The sequence below is a fragment of the Oncorhynchus nerka genome, linkage group LG2 (assembly GCF_034236695.1).
Source record: "Oncorhynchus nerka isolate Pitt River linkage group LG2, Oner_Uvic_2.0, whole genome shotgun sequence".
In the NCBI taxonomy this organism is placed as follows: Eukaryota; Metazoa; Chordata; class Actinopteri; order Salmoniformes; family Salmonidae; genus Oncorhynchus; species Oncorhynchus nerka.
Window position 1 is genome coordinate 22,862,644 of NC_088397.1, and position 15,192 is coordinate 22,877,835.

A 15,192-nucleotide genomic window follows, 5' to 3' on the forward strand; every position below is an offset into this window, starting at 1 on the left:
GGGACAGAGACACAAACAGGGTTAAAGTGACGTCAAGACAAGGGACTTCACACCAGATGATCCATGGGGACTTTCAACCCAGAGGTCAAGTGTGTGTGTGTGTGTGCGTGAGTCAGTCTGTTAGTTTGCTCGTGTGGCTCACCTTGCTGTTGCTGAGGTCAGTGCTGGGCCGGTTCTCAGTCTGTGCCTGTCGTAGCTGTCGTTCCAGACAGGACAGGGTGTGTTTCAGGTTAACTGTCTCCTGACTCAGCTCCTTCACGCGGGCCGACAGGTCAGAGTTCTCCCTCGACAACCTCTCCCCCAGCGCCGAGGAAGACTGCAGGGAGAGAGAAATTGGTTATCATGGTCCTTATCAAACTAATCTGCTGTTGTCGCAAATCCCCCCCAAACACCATAAATACATTTAAAACACTGCCGTCTAGCTCGTCTCCCAGTGCTTCATGTTGCTATGCATGGGCCAAGCTATGATCAGCCATTTCTGGTACCTGGTGGTTGTATTGGGTTGTGCTGGTCTGGTCTGGCCCAGTCGATGTGTTATTCTTGGGTTGGAGTGAGCTAGAGTTGTATTGGTGTCGGTTGGACAGTCTCTCTATGGCCATCTCTCTCTCCTCCCGCTCTAGCTCAGCCAGAGTCTGCTGGAGATCTCTCATCCTCTGCTGGTCCTGCTGCCATAATAACTCCAATTCACACTGCAGAGAGAGAGAGAGGGAAGAGAAAACAGGACAGTAAACAAGACAAAGATGGCATACAAGTGGCTGAGACACAGTTGTATTACAAGTCAGACAGGCAATGCTAAAATGTTATGTGTAAATCTCACCAGTTTGTTGCTGGTCCTCTCATGTCGCTTCTCTCTCTCAGTCTGCTCCTGTCTCTCCTTCCTCCTCTCCCTCTCCCTCTGTTCCTCCCGCTCCCTCTCCTTGTCATTGACCGATCGAAGCCTCTCCCTCAGCACGTTGAGCTCCGCCCCTAAGCGACCAGAACGCTCTCTCTCTGTCTCCAATGCTCGACTAGCCTCCTGCTGCTGCTCCTTGAGTGTCTCCATAGTAACTCTGAGGCGGGCTGCAGCATCCTGATCTCTCTGTGCCTCCGCTCTCCTCTTCCTCTCTTCCTCCTCTACTCTCCTCCGGTTCTGCAGAAGTTCCGCCCTCAGCCCGTCTGTCACGGTGGCTAGCTCCTCCCCCTGCCTCCTCTCCTGCTCCAGCTGAGAGCGGAGCTCTGAGATGAACTTTCTGTCTCGGGACGTGTCCTCTTCTTGTCTGCGTGTGATGTCATCGAGACACCGGGCGGAGCGCTCGCGTTCCTCCTCCAGTTTCTTCATGTGGGCGTCGGCTAGGCGGGACTCAGCTTCTTTCAGGAAGTGTTCCAGCCGACTCTTTTCCTGTGATTGGAAAGTGTTGAGTTGCCGGGCGGAACGGGCGCACTCCTCCTCCAGCTCCTTATGGGCATCGGCTAGACGTGTGTCAAGCTGTGATTGGAGGAGGTGGCCGCGGGAGAGTTCTATCTGGAGTTCCTGTCGGAGGTTACAAGAGGTTGTCCTCTCCTGGTCCAGCTGACCCCTCAGGGTCACGACCTCTGATCTCTGCTGCTCCTCTTCCTTCTCCCGGAGGTGTGTGTGAGTTCTCTCCTGGTACAGCTCCTGCTGTAGCTCCTGGACTCTGGTCTCCTCCCTCCTTACAGCCTCCTCACAGTCCTCTATACACAGCCTGGGAGAGGACACACACATCAGTATTTATTTACGTGTGTGTGTGTGTGTGTGTTCAATAATGTATGTGTGTATGTATACCGGAGATTGCGGATCTCGTTTTGTAGTTCCTGCTGGGTGCTGTGGGAGGAGTTAAGTCGTTCTCTGTTCTCCTCTAGTTCCGCCCTCAGCCTGGATAACACCTCTCCTTTAGATGACTCCTCCCACTGAGAGTGCTGCAGCTGCAGAGCGTGTTCGTCTGCAGAGAGCAGACGCTCCACCACAACACGGTGCTGCTCCTCCTGGAGAGATGAGGGAAAGCAAGATACATTTTTTAAACCCTCAATTAAGCTAAGCAGATATAATACAAAAAAACCTGCATTGTATTTTTTTTTATTACAGTATACAGGACTTCCTTAGTGGAGACCGCTCCAAACACGCTCACGCAAACACACACCTGTCTCTGTAGTAGTGTTTCCAGCTGACTGAGGAGGTGGGTGGAGTCTATCTCAGGGTGGGAGGAGAGAAAAGCCTGCAGCTCAGAGCGAAGCCCTGCCCTCTCACAGTCAAACACACCCCTTACTGCAGCCTGAAGCCCTCTGCTCCAACCAGCATCCACCGAGTTCTCCTGTTAAAACACACAGGAGGGTCAGTATGCACACATGCAGAAGTTAAGCACACATCTCACACACACTCACTCACCTGTCTCTGTGCCATCCGACAGAGCAGTTCTCTCAGAGCGATGACAGTTTCCTGTAACGCCCTCTTCTCCTGCTCCCAACACATTGGAGGAGCTTTAGAGTCTAACTGACAGATCGTCTGGTCCAATGAGAGGTGGTTAGAGGGGGCGTTACGCTGGGAGAGGGCGAGAACCCTGCAGCTCTCCTGGTACACTCTCTTCAACAGACCCTGGAAACACACACATAGTTTGGTATAGGGTTCATTTGTAACATTTAAGGTGTGTGTGTGTTTTTGTGTTCATACCTGTAGTTCAGGAGACAACAGTTCGTCGCTGTAGCTCATACTCCCGGCGGCGCTGTCTGTGCGTGTGTTGTCTGTGCGTGTGTTGGTTGCGGGGTTCATGCCTCGACAATGCAGGTACTCCAAGAACTGAGCATCCAGCCTCTCTGTCTGCTCCAACTCTACCTTGAGTCTTACACCGAGCTCTGAACTGACATCTACACGACAGACACAGAGAGACAGAGAGCGAAGGAAGGGAGAGAGGTTAGACAAATGAACACAGACAGACAAGACCAACAAAATGACAGACAAACAGACTTACTGCTGCCATATCCATCACTGGCCCACTCCGTTGCAGACAGAGAAGAGGCGGAGCCAAGAGATGAGGGAGGGGCCGTCAGGTCCAGGGCTTCCAGCTCATGCACCTGACAGGTGAGAGAGGTTTAATGTGTGTGCGTGTTTGTGTGGTGTATGTGGACACTTTCTCAACCCTTTTTCCACCCACCTTGTCAGCGTCCATTGAGTCCAACATGGAGAGGTTGTCCGAGGCAGAGATGGACCCAGGGGAGTGGGTGCTGTGTGTGCCCAGCTCTGGGCTGATTGTCCCTGGACAGGGCTGGTCTTGCCGTCCCCTGGGGGAGGCTTTAGCCTGGAGCTCCAGGCCTGTGCTGTTTAAAGCACTGAGGTCAGACAGTCTAGAACCGTGGAGAACAGAGGGGTGGAACCTGTCCTCTCTGGTTCTCTCCTCAGAACAGTCCAGTCGACGGAGAACCTCGGGAGAACTCAGGGACCCGTTGCGAGACACACCGTCCTGGAATCCTCTGGGCGTGACGTCTGCGAGGAGGAAGATGATCACGGTCATCCAACAGCTCTGCACTCAGAGAAACACCGTTGTCTGTGTAGCAGCTTGAATGTGTACTCACCCTTCAATGAGTGTGTTTGTCTGCTGTGCGGGTTGCAGGTCTGTCTGAGCTGCAGCAGTTCTCCTTGCTGATAGGCCAGCTCCTCTTCCTGCACAGCCAGGTCTTCCTGTAGGCCCCGGAGCTCCGCCTTCAGATGCTGGTTATTGGTTTCCAGGTCAGCCAGGGCCCGGTCTTTGGTCTGATTGACAGGTGAGTGAAATAATCAGAGAATACAGTGTTATTTACAGTCCTTTCAAAAAAACGTTGCGTTTAAATGCACATGACTGTCCGTACCTGTCCCTCCTCCAGTAGTTTCTCAGCTCTCTCTGTGCTGGAGCAAAGACCCTCCTTCACAGCTGCTAACTCTGCCCCCAGGGCTTGATGCTCCGCCCCTAGTCTCTGTAGCTCCTCCTCCCTCTGTCTCAGGGCAGCGTCAGCCTTCGCCAGAGTCTCCTCAGCACATGTCTGTAAGAGAACAGCCTTCATCATCAGCATCATCAGAATGATTGATATCAACAGCACCATCAAATATGTAACCCGTCTACTTTGCACAAAATCTTTCTTGCAATCTGTTATCTAGGGCTTTGATTCATTCAAGAACCGCATTAAAAACCTTGAAAAGACTACACAAGAAACATGTGCAAAACTCACACCAACACAAATCCCTTACCCTTCCTACCCACACTGAAAATACAGTGCATAACACTGAGCGAGTAACTCTACTCAACACCATCATTATTTTCCCCAAACACAAATCTATAGCAAATTGTTCACCAAGAGTGTTTAAAATAGTGCTTGGAAACTCCCATTCCAGAACACATGGCAAGAAAACTATACTCCATGTTCAGAAAGAAAGAAAGTAAATAAATGCCAGTGTGCAAGAACTTCACAACACGGAACTGTTTTCTGACCACTCCTGACTTCCTCTTTCTGATGAGGTCACTTCCTCTGTGAGTAACACTCTTCTGTTGGGTGCCAACACATCAACATCTCGTAGTTTCACTCTCTCTCTTACGCCATTTCTTAGTCTCTCCCCCGCTATAAATATACCATTTAGCAGATGCTTTTTCTCCAAAGACTCAATCTCTCGTTCACCCTCTCCCTCTAACCATAGCCAGCTGTGGTAGAGGGAGCTCACACCGCAAAATACCTAAATAGTGAAAGTTACTTAGTGTTGCAAGTTAGGCTTAGAGAGGCTAAATGGACTGGATTACTCAAGTTTGAATGAAAACATCAAAGGCAGGCTTTCAAAGCAGACAACTTATCTTTTCTGTGTCAATCTACCAACTAAATCTGCAAATAACTAATACTACTGAAGATATCACCGCTCCTACATGGCTAGAAAGAAATGTGTTTAAATTGATGCCACATGTTGAGTCAATCTGATTGGCCCGCCACTGCCGCCACTTACCAGCACTTCCTTCTGAGCCTCCTCCTGGTTGGCTCGCCTCTCCTCTAGCTGACGGCTGACTTCCTGGAGGCAGGCCCTCTGAGAGGTCACTTCCTGCTGGAGGCGTTCTATTTCCTCTTGGAGTCGGCACTCCCTCTTCCGCAGGGCCTCGCGTTCTGACGAAAGTTCTGCCTTCGCCGTCTCGACAGCCACCACGGTCTGTAGCAGGGCTTCAGTCTCTTTCTCCCGCTCTTCAACCCTTGATTTTAGCTCCAGGACCAGGGAGTCTAGCCGAGTTTTCTCCCCTCGCAGGGAGTTCGTCTCCTGGGCAAGAGCCTGCCAGCGACCACTCTCCTCCACAGCTGCATCCCTCTCCTCCTCCAGCCCTTCTATCCTGGCTCTCACCTCTTCAAGCTCAGCCTCTTTTAGATGGAGTTCTCTCTTTACCTCTTCCCCTCTCTCCCTCTCTTCCCTGAGCCTCTTCCCCATCTCCTCCCCCTGTCCTCTGTACTCTTCCTCCTGAGAGAGCAGCAGTCTCTCCATCGCCTCCTTCTCTCCCACTGTCACCTCCAGCTGCCCCTGCAGGGCCTCCACACGGGAACGGAGAGAACGGGAAGAGGAGGAATGGAGGAGACGCATCTCCTGCTTAAGACTGTCGCCCTCACCTCCTCTCGCTCCTCCTCTCTCTGGTTGGGGGTACTTGGCAGGTTCCGGGCTGGGAGCAGGCGAAGGGTTAACACTGTCACCCTCTTGTGATAGGTCGCTGACCTCGTGGTAGGCGGGGCAAAGGGTGTTTAGCTCGGCCTGTAGCGTGCTGATGACCTCGTGAAGCCGCTCCTCCTCTTCCTGCTTGTCCTGACGCACCCTGATGATGTCACAGCGGAGATGCTCCACCTGGGAGCGGACGTCTTCAAGTTCTGTCTGGATGGCCTGTAGAGAGACCGGGAGAATGGCTTCCAGTTCAGGCAAAAATAATGAGTTCCATTGTGTGTGTACTACATAGAGGTCACAGTAGTTTGAATTCTGAGAGATTATGTCATTATATAACGGGGCTGGATTATGGAGGTGTGTGTGTGTATGGGTGGGTGTCTGTGTACCGTGATGTCCCTGGCTGTCTCCAGCTCCAGTTCTAGCTTGTGTATCTCCTGGGTCAGGTGGTCTATCTCCTCATTCTTTTCCTCCAACAGAGCAGATGGGAGACTCTCCTCCTCTCCTATCTCTCTCTCCTCCAGGCGAAAGGTAAGGGCTGAAACTGTCTCCTAAACAGAGAAAGACACGGGGGGAGATTTAGAACACAGTAGGACAATCATTCTTGGCATTAGAGAGGACTAACAGGTACTAGCATGACTGAAAACTGTAGCAGACCCACTTTGAGAGAAGCGACTTGGTCGTGAAGCTGGGTGATGGTATCCATGTTCTGATTGGTCAGGAGCTCCAGCTGGAGAGTGAGGTGTTTTAACTCCGCCTCTTTTATGGTCAGGTCTCTCTGAGTCTCCTCCATTTGACCAACCAACACACACACCTAGAACACACACACACACACACAAGTTAACAAATTAATCCAACCAAGCAAACAAATCTTCTCTGGCCAAAGATCTCGATACACTCTAGCAGCAGGAAGCAGTTAAGCTCTGTTAGGCCTTTCACTAAAGCAGGTGTTGAGGTTGGAAACACACCTGTTGCTCCTTGTCCTGCAGGTCTTGCTGTGCGGTGTCCAACGTGTCTCTGAGAATCTGGATGGGGTCGGGGGTGCTAGTGTTGTTGTCACGGTAACGGTGACGGGTCTCGTCCAGTTTAGACTGCAGCGCTGAAATCTGGAGACGATTTGACAACTGCTGCTGCTGCAATGACTCCTTATCCTGGAGGGAGAGAGAGTCATTTAGTGTGTGTGTGTGTGTATATATGAGTGAGAGTGTGAGAGTGTTACCTGTGTGAGCTCCTCTTCTCTCTGCTGAGCTCTGTGCAGCTCCTGCTCCAGTTGACTGACAGCTCTGCTGCTCTCGGAGCTGCTCAGCAACGCCTGTTCCAGCTCCCTAATTCGCCCAGCCAGCTTGTCAATCTCTTCATTGCGCTCAGCAACCTCGAGCTGGACCTGTTGATTGGCTGCCAGCAGGCAGGTGTGGTCTTCTGTCTTGTCCCTGATGAGAGCTTGAAGGCTCTCCACCTGAGAAAGAAACACAGGGGAGGAATGTTGGTTCTGAGGGCTCCAGTTGCCGGGTCACTATGGGGTTTCCCATGTTAAACTGTACGACGGGTTTACTAAAGCCAATCCGGGTCTGCAGCCACAACAACAACTGAAGCCATGCGACAGAGCAGCAACACACAGCACAGAGGGATGGAAGGGAAGGGAGAGGAGGATAATCGAGCGAGATGGAGGAAAGGGGGGTGGAGAGATGAAAAGGAGAGCGACGGAGCGGCACTAACGGCAGATGCATCTTCAATGATTATGTAAGTTAATCACGCAGGTGTTATCACAACACACACACACACACACACACACGGTGGGGGCATGCAGAAGAGTCGAGGTGTAGCTATAGGAGTCACTGGTGAGATTCCACACCTGCAGAACCAAGTCCTCAATCTAGAGCATTCCATGAAATAAAACACAAAACACAAACAGTCAGCAACAGGTCCATTCAGGTCCATTCAATATCTATAATGACTCAACATCAGATATTGTCTTGACTAAACACTACAGTATTAAAGACTTAACACATGCCAATACACTAAGGTAAGGATGCGCGCGTGTGTGTGTGTGTGTATCTTACCCGTTGGCCCTTGCTGGTCCCAGCAGAGTGTCTGGCTGGCTGTCTGAGCTGAGCCTCCAGACTTCTGATCTCCTGTTGGAACTCATCTCTCTCATGTTCCCGCTCCACTGCCTGCTCCTGGAGAGACACAGAGATAAACTTGAGTGTGTGCAAGTGTGTTACACAATCCATACATTTCCCCACAGCGTGACACTTACGTCTATAAACTGCCTGTCGTGTTTGAGCTGTTTCTCGAGGGCCTGGACGCGCTGCAGGAGGTCTTCTGATTGAGCCCTGTGCTGCTGCTCCGCCGTCAGGCCCTGGTTCTCCTGTTCCTCTAGCTCGGTCTCCAGAGCCCTGAGGCGCAGAGACAGTGAGCTGCGGTCTTTCTCCGCCTGCCGCTGCACACACAGCCTCTCCTGGCCCAGACGATCTGCCTCAACCAGGAGGCCTTCACACACACACACACGGTTAGGAACAGACATGCACACACAAATGTTCACAAAATCCACAATGACACACACACACAATCGTTCCAAACATGCACTTCCTATAGATAAGGGGAAGTATAGAATTGGTCAGGAAAAAAAAACTTGACCACAAGTCATAGCAAACAAACACAACCACACTAAAAACCATACTGCATTAATCAACTCACACACTAGTCCCCAACTGGCCTCGGTCTGAGACGGGGCAGTTTTTAAAACACACAGACACACACAGGACTCTGAGCGACAAACCTGTGTCCCCCTCTATACTCTGACAGGACCCTACAGGGAGAGCAGACAACTAAGAATAGGACTTAACGTGTACACAAAACATACGCAACATAATCAATCCCAGTTAAGCTTAAACCACAATTTCTCTCATCTATCCCCTCCCCTCACCCTTTTCTCTCTCTCCCAGTCCGGCGGCGAGATGGACCTTCTGGCGCTGGAGGAGACTGTGCTCCTCGCTGAGCTCCTGCAGCTGCACCCTGAGGTTCTCTAGCTCCGAGGTGAGGCCTTCCTTCTGGTGCAGCTGCGCCCGGAGGCCCTCCAACTCCTCAACAAGCCGTTCTTCCTGAGCCTCCTTTTGTTGTAGAGATTCTTCCAGAGTTGCCTTCTCAGCCACATAGCCCTCCAACAGACCTACACACACAAAAACAGGATACACACACAGATACATGAATATCACACTTTTTACAAACAAAGACTCTAAAAACACATCGGAGAGACACACAGTATCTCTACAGACCTTCGGCCTTGTGGAGCTCCAGCTGGAGCTTGCTCTTGAGCCCCGCTTCCTGGTCCAGCTGATCCAATACGAGCTGGTGTTGGAGCAGCATCTGAGAGGAGTCTGAACGGCCCTGGGAAAATCTCTCCTCTAGAGACAGATGGACAGAACAAGACTCCTCCAACTAGAGACCAAAAAGGAGAGCGAGAGACCGACAGAGAGACAGGTGAACGCAAAGATCAGTGGCTGAGCTTCACGCAAATTCAATGCATAGAATGTTGTGTTGACCCCCCACTAACCTCTCAAGCGTTCACTGCATGCCAACAAGCTAGTGTGTGTGTGTGTTACCTGTGTGCTAGCGCGTGTGAGGAGCTCCAGGAGTGTGTCCACAGAGTGGCGTAGTTGGCTGCAGGCTCCCAGGGCTGCCTCCTCTCCCAGGGCTGCTTCCTCCCCTCCAGAGTTTGTTTGGGACTCTGCCAGTAGGAGGCTCTCACACACACGCTGAGAGAGATCCAGATCGCCGGTTGACATGTCTGCTACAGAGACACCTAGTGGAGAGAGAGGAGACCGGTCAGGTATTACACACAGTTATCAGTCCTTTCTTCCCAAGTGTGTACTTGTTCACTTCCTGTCATAAATGTATCAAGGACACAGGTCCAGTTGTTAGATTCCACCCACCTGTCTCCTGATTGGTTGTTCCCTCTCCTGGACTCTCACCCTGATCATGACCTTTGACCCCGACACAGGCGTTGACCCGGCGTCCAATTAGCTCCTCCATTGCCATTGTGCTCAAAACCACCTCAACCAGAACCTTCCTCAGCCTCTCATTAGCTGACTGGAGAGACTGCCTAGGGGTCACAGGTCAAAGTGAGACGAAACCAACAAAATCGCTCCATTAAAAAAAAAAAATTCTACTTTGAGGATAAAAATCTAATAAAAATGAAGCCTACACACTAGCTGATCATTGTCAGGCCTACATTCATCCAGACAGCCTCACCTCTCCTCCTTGGCAGTGTGTAGGTCCTCAGTAAGCATGTTGAGGAGGTTGCCTCCCTCCTGACTCTCTCGTTCTCGCCGTTGGAGGAGTGTATCCAGGGTCTCCATCTCTGACCTCTTCCCCTCCAACTCCCCCTGTAGACTACACACCTCCGCTCGCAGCTGAGAGCCAGAGAGCAGAGAAACCAGAGACAGGAAACCAGTCATGACTAGATGTGATCAAAGAATTGTCCTCCCAGTCATAGATACGACAGTTGCATTCAACAACACACTCCCTTTACATAACAGGACCAAAAGCAAAACCATGTGTCTTGTAATGCCCAATCAGAGAAAGTGAAATGGACAGTCTCCATTTTCAGTCACCATTAGTTTGAGATTTGCCTGTTTAGCCTCCAGGAAGCACTCACACAAAAACGTAGAGCTACACAAACACAAAAGATGGTGTAATCCTGCGAGCCGGGCAGGCAGCAGCTCTCTGCCTCAACACCAACTTTGAGTGGGAGTGAGTCGAAATCTGAACTCCCTCCCTCCCTTTACCTCCCATTTCTTCCCTGTCCCTCTGAATCCCTTTACCTCTCCTTCCCAAAGCTTTCACTTGGCTCCTCTCGCCACGTCTTCCGCAGTCTCGCTCGTTCTCTTACAATTTCTTCCCTCTCTTTCTCCCTCCTTCCCTCCCTCTGTCTGTCTAACAACCAACAGTGGTTGCCTTAGCAACAGTTCCCCCCCACCTATATCCCTTAAGATTAAGGAGGGGGGGTATTGTAGCACAAAAACCCCACACTACCTGATCCATGGAAACAAACACTATGGAAACAAACACACCCACACCCCTGGGGGTAGGGGGGGTCTAAAATAGCATTAGCATAGAACGGATGGTCTCTGTGAATAAGGTTGGATAGGAGGCAGAACTGTCAGTCATAGTTAGCATGGGAACTCTGCCATGATGAACATACTGGGTGGAATGGATGGATGAATGAAAATCATTTTTGAATAAACAAATGGACAAATGTGCATGTAACTGAAATGCCATTATGCATGATGAAAGATTAGAGATTTACATCCAGCCAGCAGAGTGTGTGTGCGCCGGACAGAAAACACAGGGGATTAGTATTGAGATTAATGAAGAAGATAATCCCTTTAGGAGAGCCACTGGGCTGTGAGTGTGTTTCTAGACATTAAGAGTGATGAAAAACAACATCCTACTCTTTTTATTCTCCTCCTGCAAGTCTCCCACCACAATCATCCTCTTCCCTCTCTTTCTCCTCTACTCTTACATATATATCACTATCTCCTGCCCCATACTCTCTCATTTTCCTGTTTTCTCTCCCCTCTTTCTCCCTTTGTGCCCCCCTCCCTCGGTCTGTGGATAGTTGGGCTTGTCTGGTCTTGCCCACAGAATTAATTTCCTACTAACAGTGTGTGGTGTGTGTGTCAGAGTATGTGAGTGGAGGTTGAGTGGTTGGAAATCCCGCAAGTCGCTCACACTGGTGCACCATGTCCTTTCCTACCACTAAAAACACTCTGGTGCACCATGTCCTTTCCTACCGCTAAAAACACTCTGGTGCACCATGTCCTTTCCTACCGCTAAAAACACTCAGGTGCACCATGTCCTTTCCTACCGCTAAAAACACTCTGGTGCACCATGTCCTTTCCTACCGCTAAAAACACTCTGGTGCACCATGTCCTTTCCTACCGCTAAAAACACTCTGGTGCACCATGTCCTTTCCTACCGCTAAAAACACTCTGGTGCACCATGTCCTTTCCTACCGCTAAAAACACTCTGGTGCACCATGTCCTTTCCTACCGCTAAAAACACTCTGGTGCACCATGTCCTTTCCTACCGCTAAAAACACTCTGGTGCACCATGTCCTTTCCTACCGCTAAAAACACTCAGGTGCACCATGTCCTTTCCTACCGCTAAAAACACTCTGGTGCACCATGTCCTTTCCTACCGCTAAAAACACTCTGGTGCACCATGTCCTTTCCTACCGCTAAAAACACTCTGGTGCACCATGTCCTTTCCTACCGCTAAAAACACTCTGGTGCACCATGTCCTTTCCTACCGCTAAAAACACTCTGGTGCACCATGTCCTTTCCTACCGCTAAAAACACTCTGGTGCACCATGTCCTTTCCTACCGCTAAAAACACTCTGGTGCACCATGTCCTTTCCTACCGCTAAAAACACTCTGGTGCACCATGTCCTTTCCTACCGCTCACAGGGAAAAAAACAGCTCTTGCTCCCTTCCTTAAAATCCCTATTTAACCAACACCCATCCATTTTTGTGACTACATGGACCTATCATTTGGTTTTGAAGTATTGAAACCAAACCATATTATTTGAATGAAAAGTATTTTAATAAACATGAAAAGGTGAATATAAGAAGCACTCAATTTCAAACAGGCTACGTGTCATGTTAAACATATAAACTCTCTAAATTAGGTCAGGAGACAAACAGGGAGTCTAAGAAGGAACGGAAATGAATTATTTAGGCTATATTATTTCTATTATTTCAAGGCTATAGCCTACAAAGAAATAGATTGCTAGTGCGGCACAATAGGCTGGCAGGGACAAAGTGTATTAAATCATTATGGTCTAGAAACTGTGCAAATAGGCTGTGACTTACATAGAATAAAATACAAATTAAATATAAATGACTTATTAGTGCCTTCATTTTTAGAAATCAGAGTTTGGCCAGTCTGTGGCTTCAGGCTCATACGATGGTGTCTGGAGAGCAGGTCAGCAGCAGAGAACATCCTCTGGGGATGCAGGCTTGTTTTTACTTTTATATAGGTAGGCCTGAAGGTTTTTAGGCAAAATAACCCAATCAAAACAAAGCTCCTTAAACGTGGGAATATGGCCAGACATATTGGGCCAAAATCAATCACGGTCGATTGTATGATTAATGGGACGTTTAAAAGGTCAGATTTCTTTGTTGCTACAATGACATTTCGATATCTACCCACCTACTTTATTATTTTAGCATGTGCACGTAGTAAGTATACCATCATGCTTTCTCAGGTTCTAAAATGACTTTTTAGTTGTGGACACTAACGTTACATCATCTCTATTGCTCCTCAACTTTGGAAGTCACCTCGATTTTGCACCTGTGTGTTTTATCAGTTTCTTTGTGAAAATATTCAGCAAACAGACAGTAGCTAAAGCAAGGGGCTATAGCAGCACTCAAGTAGACTACAAGTGCATGCTGGGCCGGGCACGCCCTGAGCTCCTGAAGTAAGTGCTACTGGAGTGAAGTTGGAGCGGGCAAGAAGGCTGACTCTCCAGCCGTTGGGAATCTCGCTCGGCGCTCCAGTCATATTGGACGCGCTCAATTACTCCAGTGTGTGTGGTGTGGGTTACCTGTGACACCACAGTGTCCAGCTGTAGCAGTTGTGCAGTGAGCTGGCTCATCTTGTCGGCGTAGCTTTGTTCCTTCTGCTCGTGCTCAGAACTGAAGCTCTGCCTCTGTTCTGCTAGCTCCGCCTCCTTCTGCTCCTCAAACTCCGCCTTCAGAGGAAAGAGATGCTGGTAATGCTGTCCAAACTGCCAGCACTTCTGTTCTAGAACTTGTTCTAAAACTCACGCCAAGGTTATTGGGTAACAGCTCTCCCTACAACCAAAAACTCACAAGCTGATTCAGACTGACTGACTAACAGACTGCTAGCTAACGCTCAGCTCAAATGCATTTTTTTTGTTAAGAGTACAAAATAAAACCTTCTGCATCAGAGGATCAAAGGCTCAAATCCATCCCATTTAGCCACTGTTCACGTGGCAGCAACACACACCCACAGAAATACTGATGCGAAAAACACACTGTCCTATATGAAGAAAGGATTATGATGGTTGTGTAAATCTCATGGGACACTGGCCAGGCATGGGCTAACCCTAGTCTTGCTGGGGTGTACACACACACGCGCACACACAGACAGAAAGAGAGAGACAGACCTCCAAAATCCAGCCCCATTATATAATGTAATCTGTCCGAATTCAGTTTCTCTCAGTGATCGACACAAAGAGCACGATGGCAGACGACTGTGACTTCAAGACAGGGGATAACTAGTCAGATGCACAACTGAATGCGTTCAACCCAAATGTATCCTAAAAGACACCCACCACTGTTACATACGTTCCTGTATAGTTCATTACAATGTTTAAGGCTGATGAAGACCTCACGCCGTTTTCCCCCACCCTCGCTCTTCCTCTTAGTCGCCCTCTGCCCTAGGTATTTGTATAGTTATGAAAGGATTTGGTGGCTTCAAGCAATACGATGAATATTTCCTCTAGCCTATCAGACAGCAAGTTAATTACCCTCCCTCCACCTGTCTTCCCTCCATATCTCTCCTCCTCTCACCTTGAGTTGGCTGATCTTCTGCTCAAGTCTCTCCTCTGCTTGGGCCTTCAGAAGCTCAACCTCTTCCAGGAAGTGCAGACGTTGTCGTGACGACTCCTCCTCCAGCTCCCGGCGACACGCCTGTAGCTCTCTCACAGACGCACTCTTTAGCTCCTACACACACACACACACACACACATTGACCCCTCATCTAATAGTGTGTGGAAGCACAGTGAGAGGGTAATCCCTTCACTTTTAGAAGACTACAGAAGGGGAATGGGATGTTTTGGGATGGTGTGCAAGTGTGTCAGACCTGAAGCTGCTGCTGGTGCTGTGTGTTGAGTTGCTGTGTCTCTGAGGTGTAGGTGCACGTGAGCTCCTCTAAGGCAGTGCAGTGCTGTTGCGCCAACTCCAAGACCTGGAGACAGACACAACCAGATCAAACACAACTGAATGGATGGACGGATGCTCAGATTAATGGATAGACCAGCCAAGAGATGGAGGGATGAGTACCTTTTTCCTGAGGGCCTCCAGAGCCGTGTGGTGTTCAGCTTCTAAGGCTTCTTTCTGGATTGTCAACTCATTCTGAGAGAGCGAGAGATCGAGCAAGAATGAGAGAACATCAGAATTGTCTCATGAATATACAAGACAAATTATTATGATTATTATTTTTTTTTTTTTAAATGTGGCGAATTTGCATCTTTTCTTGACTTCAAATGACCACTTTGTTATCTCACCTGGTGGGTGTGGCTGAGCTCCGTTGCCATGGCGCTAAACTTCTCCATGTGAAGCTGAGCCAGCTCCTTCCTCAGCTCCTCCCTGACAGACTGCTGCTCCAACCCATCACGCTCCACTTCCTGGTTAAGCCTTGACCTTTCACGCTCCACTTCCTGCTTATGCTTCGCCTCAAGCGCAGACTTCTGATCACGCAGAGTCTGAGATATGAGAACATTAAGATAAAATAGATGTGAA

The 15,192-nt window shown here is 49.5% G+C and overlaps 1 protein-coding gene across 5 annotated transcripts in view; it reads right to left on the reverse strand.

The window, feature by feature from the left end:
- LOC115144504 (pericentrin-like) overlaps nucleotides 1-15,192 on the reverse strand; it is a 34,963-nt gene that overhangs the window by 2,083 nt on the left and 17,688 nt on the right. For 2 of the 5 annotated variants that reach the window (XM_065024711.1, XM_065024707.1), the window contains 30 exons: nucleotides 14,958-15,155; nucleotides 14,734-14,805; nucleotides 14,534-14,638; nucleotides 14,242-14,394; nucleotides 13,251-13,397; nucleotides 9,893-10,053; nucleotides 9,574-9,743; nucleotides 9,244-9,443; nucleotides 8,917-9,079; nucleotides 8,568-8,810; nucleotides 8,421-8,450; nucleotides 7,899-8,131; nucleotides 7,702-7,818; nucleotides 7,434-7,514; nucleotides 6,861-7,097; nucleotides 6,610-6,792; nucleotides 6,303-6,455; nucleotides 6,031-6,192; nucleotides 4,955-5,863; nucleotides 3,838-4,008; nucleotides 3,565-3,742; nucleotides 3,147-3,475; nucleotides 2,964-3,066; nucleotides 2,666-2,859; nucleotides 2,384-2,590; nucleotides 2,139-2,309; nucleotides 1,784-1,983; nucleotides 818-1,703; nucleotides 486-689; nucleotides 143-316 (listed from right to left, as the gene is read on the reverse strand). In XM_065024711.1, coding sequence (XP_064880783.1) covers nucleotides 143-316; nucleotides 486-689; nucleotides 818-1,703; nucleotides 1,784-1,983; nucleotides 2,139-2,309; nucleotides 2,384-2,590; nucleotides 2,666-2,859; nucleotides 2,964-3,066; nucleotides 3,147-3,475; nucleotides 3,565-3,742; nucleotides 3,838-4,008; nucleotides 4,955-5,863; nucleotides 6,031-6,192; nucleotides 6,303-6,455; nucleotides 6,610-6,792; nucleotides 6,861-7,097; nucleotides 7,434-7,514; nucleotides 7,702-7,818; nucleotides 7,899-8,131; nucleotides 8,421-8,450; nucleotides 8,568-8,810; nucleotides 8,917-9,079; nucleotides 9,244-9,443; nucleotides 9,574-9,743; nucleotides 9,893-10,053; nucleotides 13,251-13,397; nucleotides 14,242-14,394; nucleotides 14,534-14,638; nucleotides 14,734-14,805; nucleotides 14,958-15,155 — 6,534 coding nt within the window. The remainder of the gene's footprint in view (nucleotides 1-142; nucleotides 317-485; nucleotides 690-817; nucleotides 1,704-1,783; nucleotides 1,984-2,138; nucleotides 2,310-2,383; nucleotides 2,591-2,665; nucleotides 2,860-2,963; nucleotides 3,067-3,146; nucleotides 3,476-3,564; nucleotides 3,743-3,837; nucleotides 4,009-4,954; nucleotides 5,864-6,030; nucleotides 6,193-6,302; nucleotides 6,456-6,609; nucleotides 6,793-6,860; nucleotides 7,098-7,433; nucleotides 7,515-7,701; nucleotides 7,819-7,898; nucleotides 8,132-8,420; nucleotides 8,451-8,567; nucleotides 8,811-8,916; nucleotides 9,080-9,243; nucleotides 9,444-9,573; nucleotides 9,744-9,892; nucleotides 10,054-13,250; nucleotides 13,398-14,241; nucleotides 14,395-14,533; nucleotides 14,639-14,733; nucleotides 14,806-14,957; nucleotides 15,156-15,192) is intronic. The other 3 variants (XM_065024718.1, XM_065024713.1, XM_065024723.1) reach the window with 2 other exon arrangements.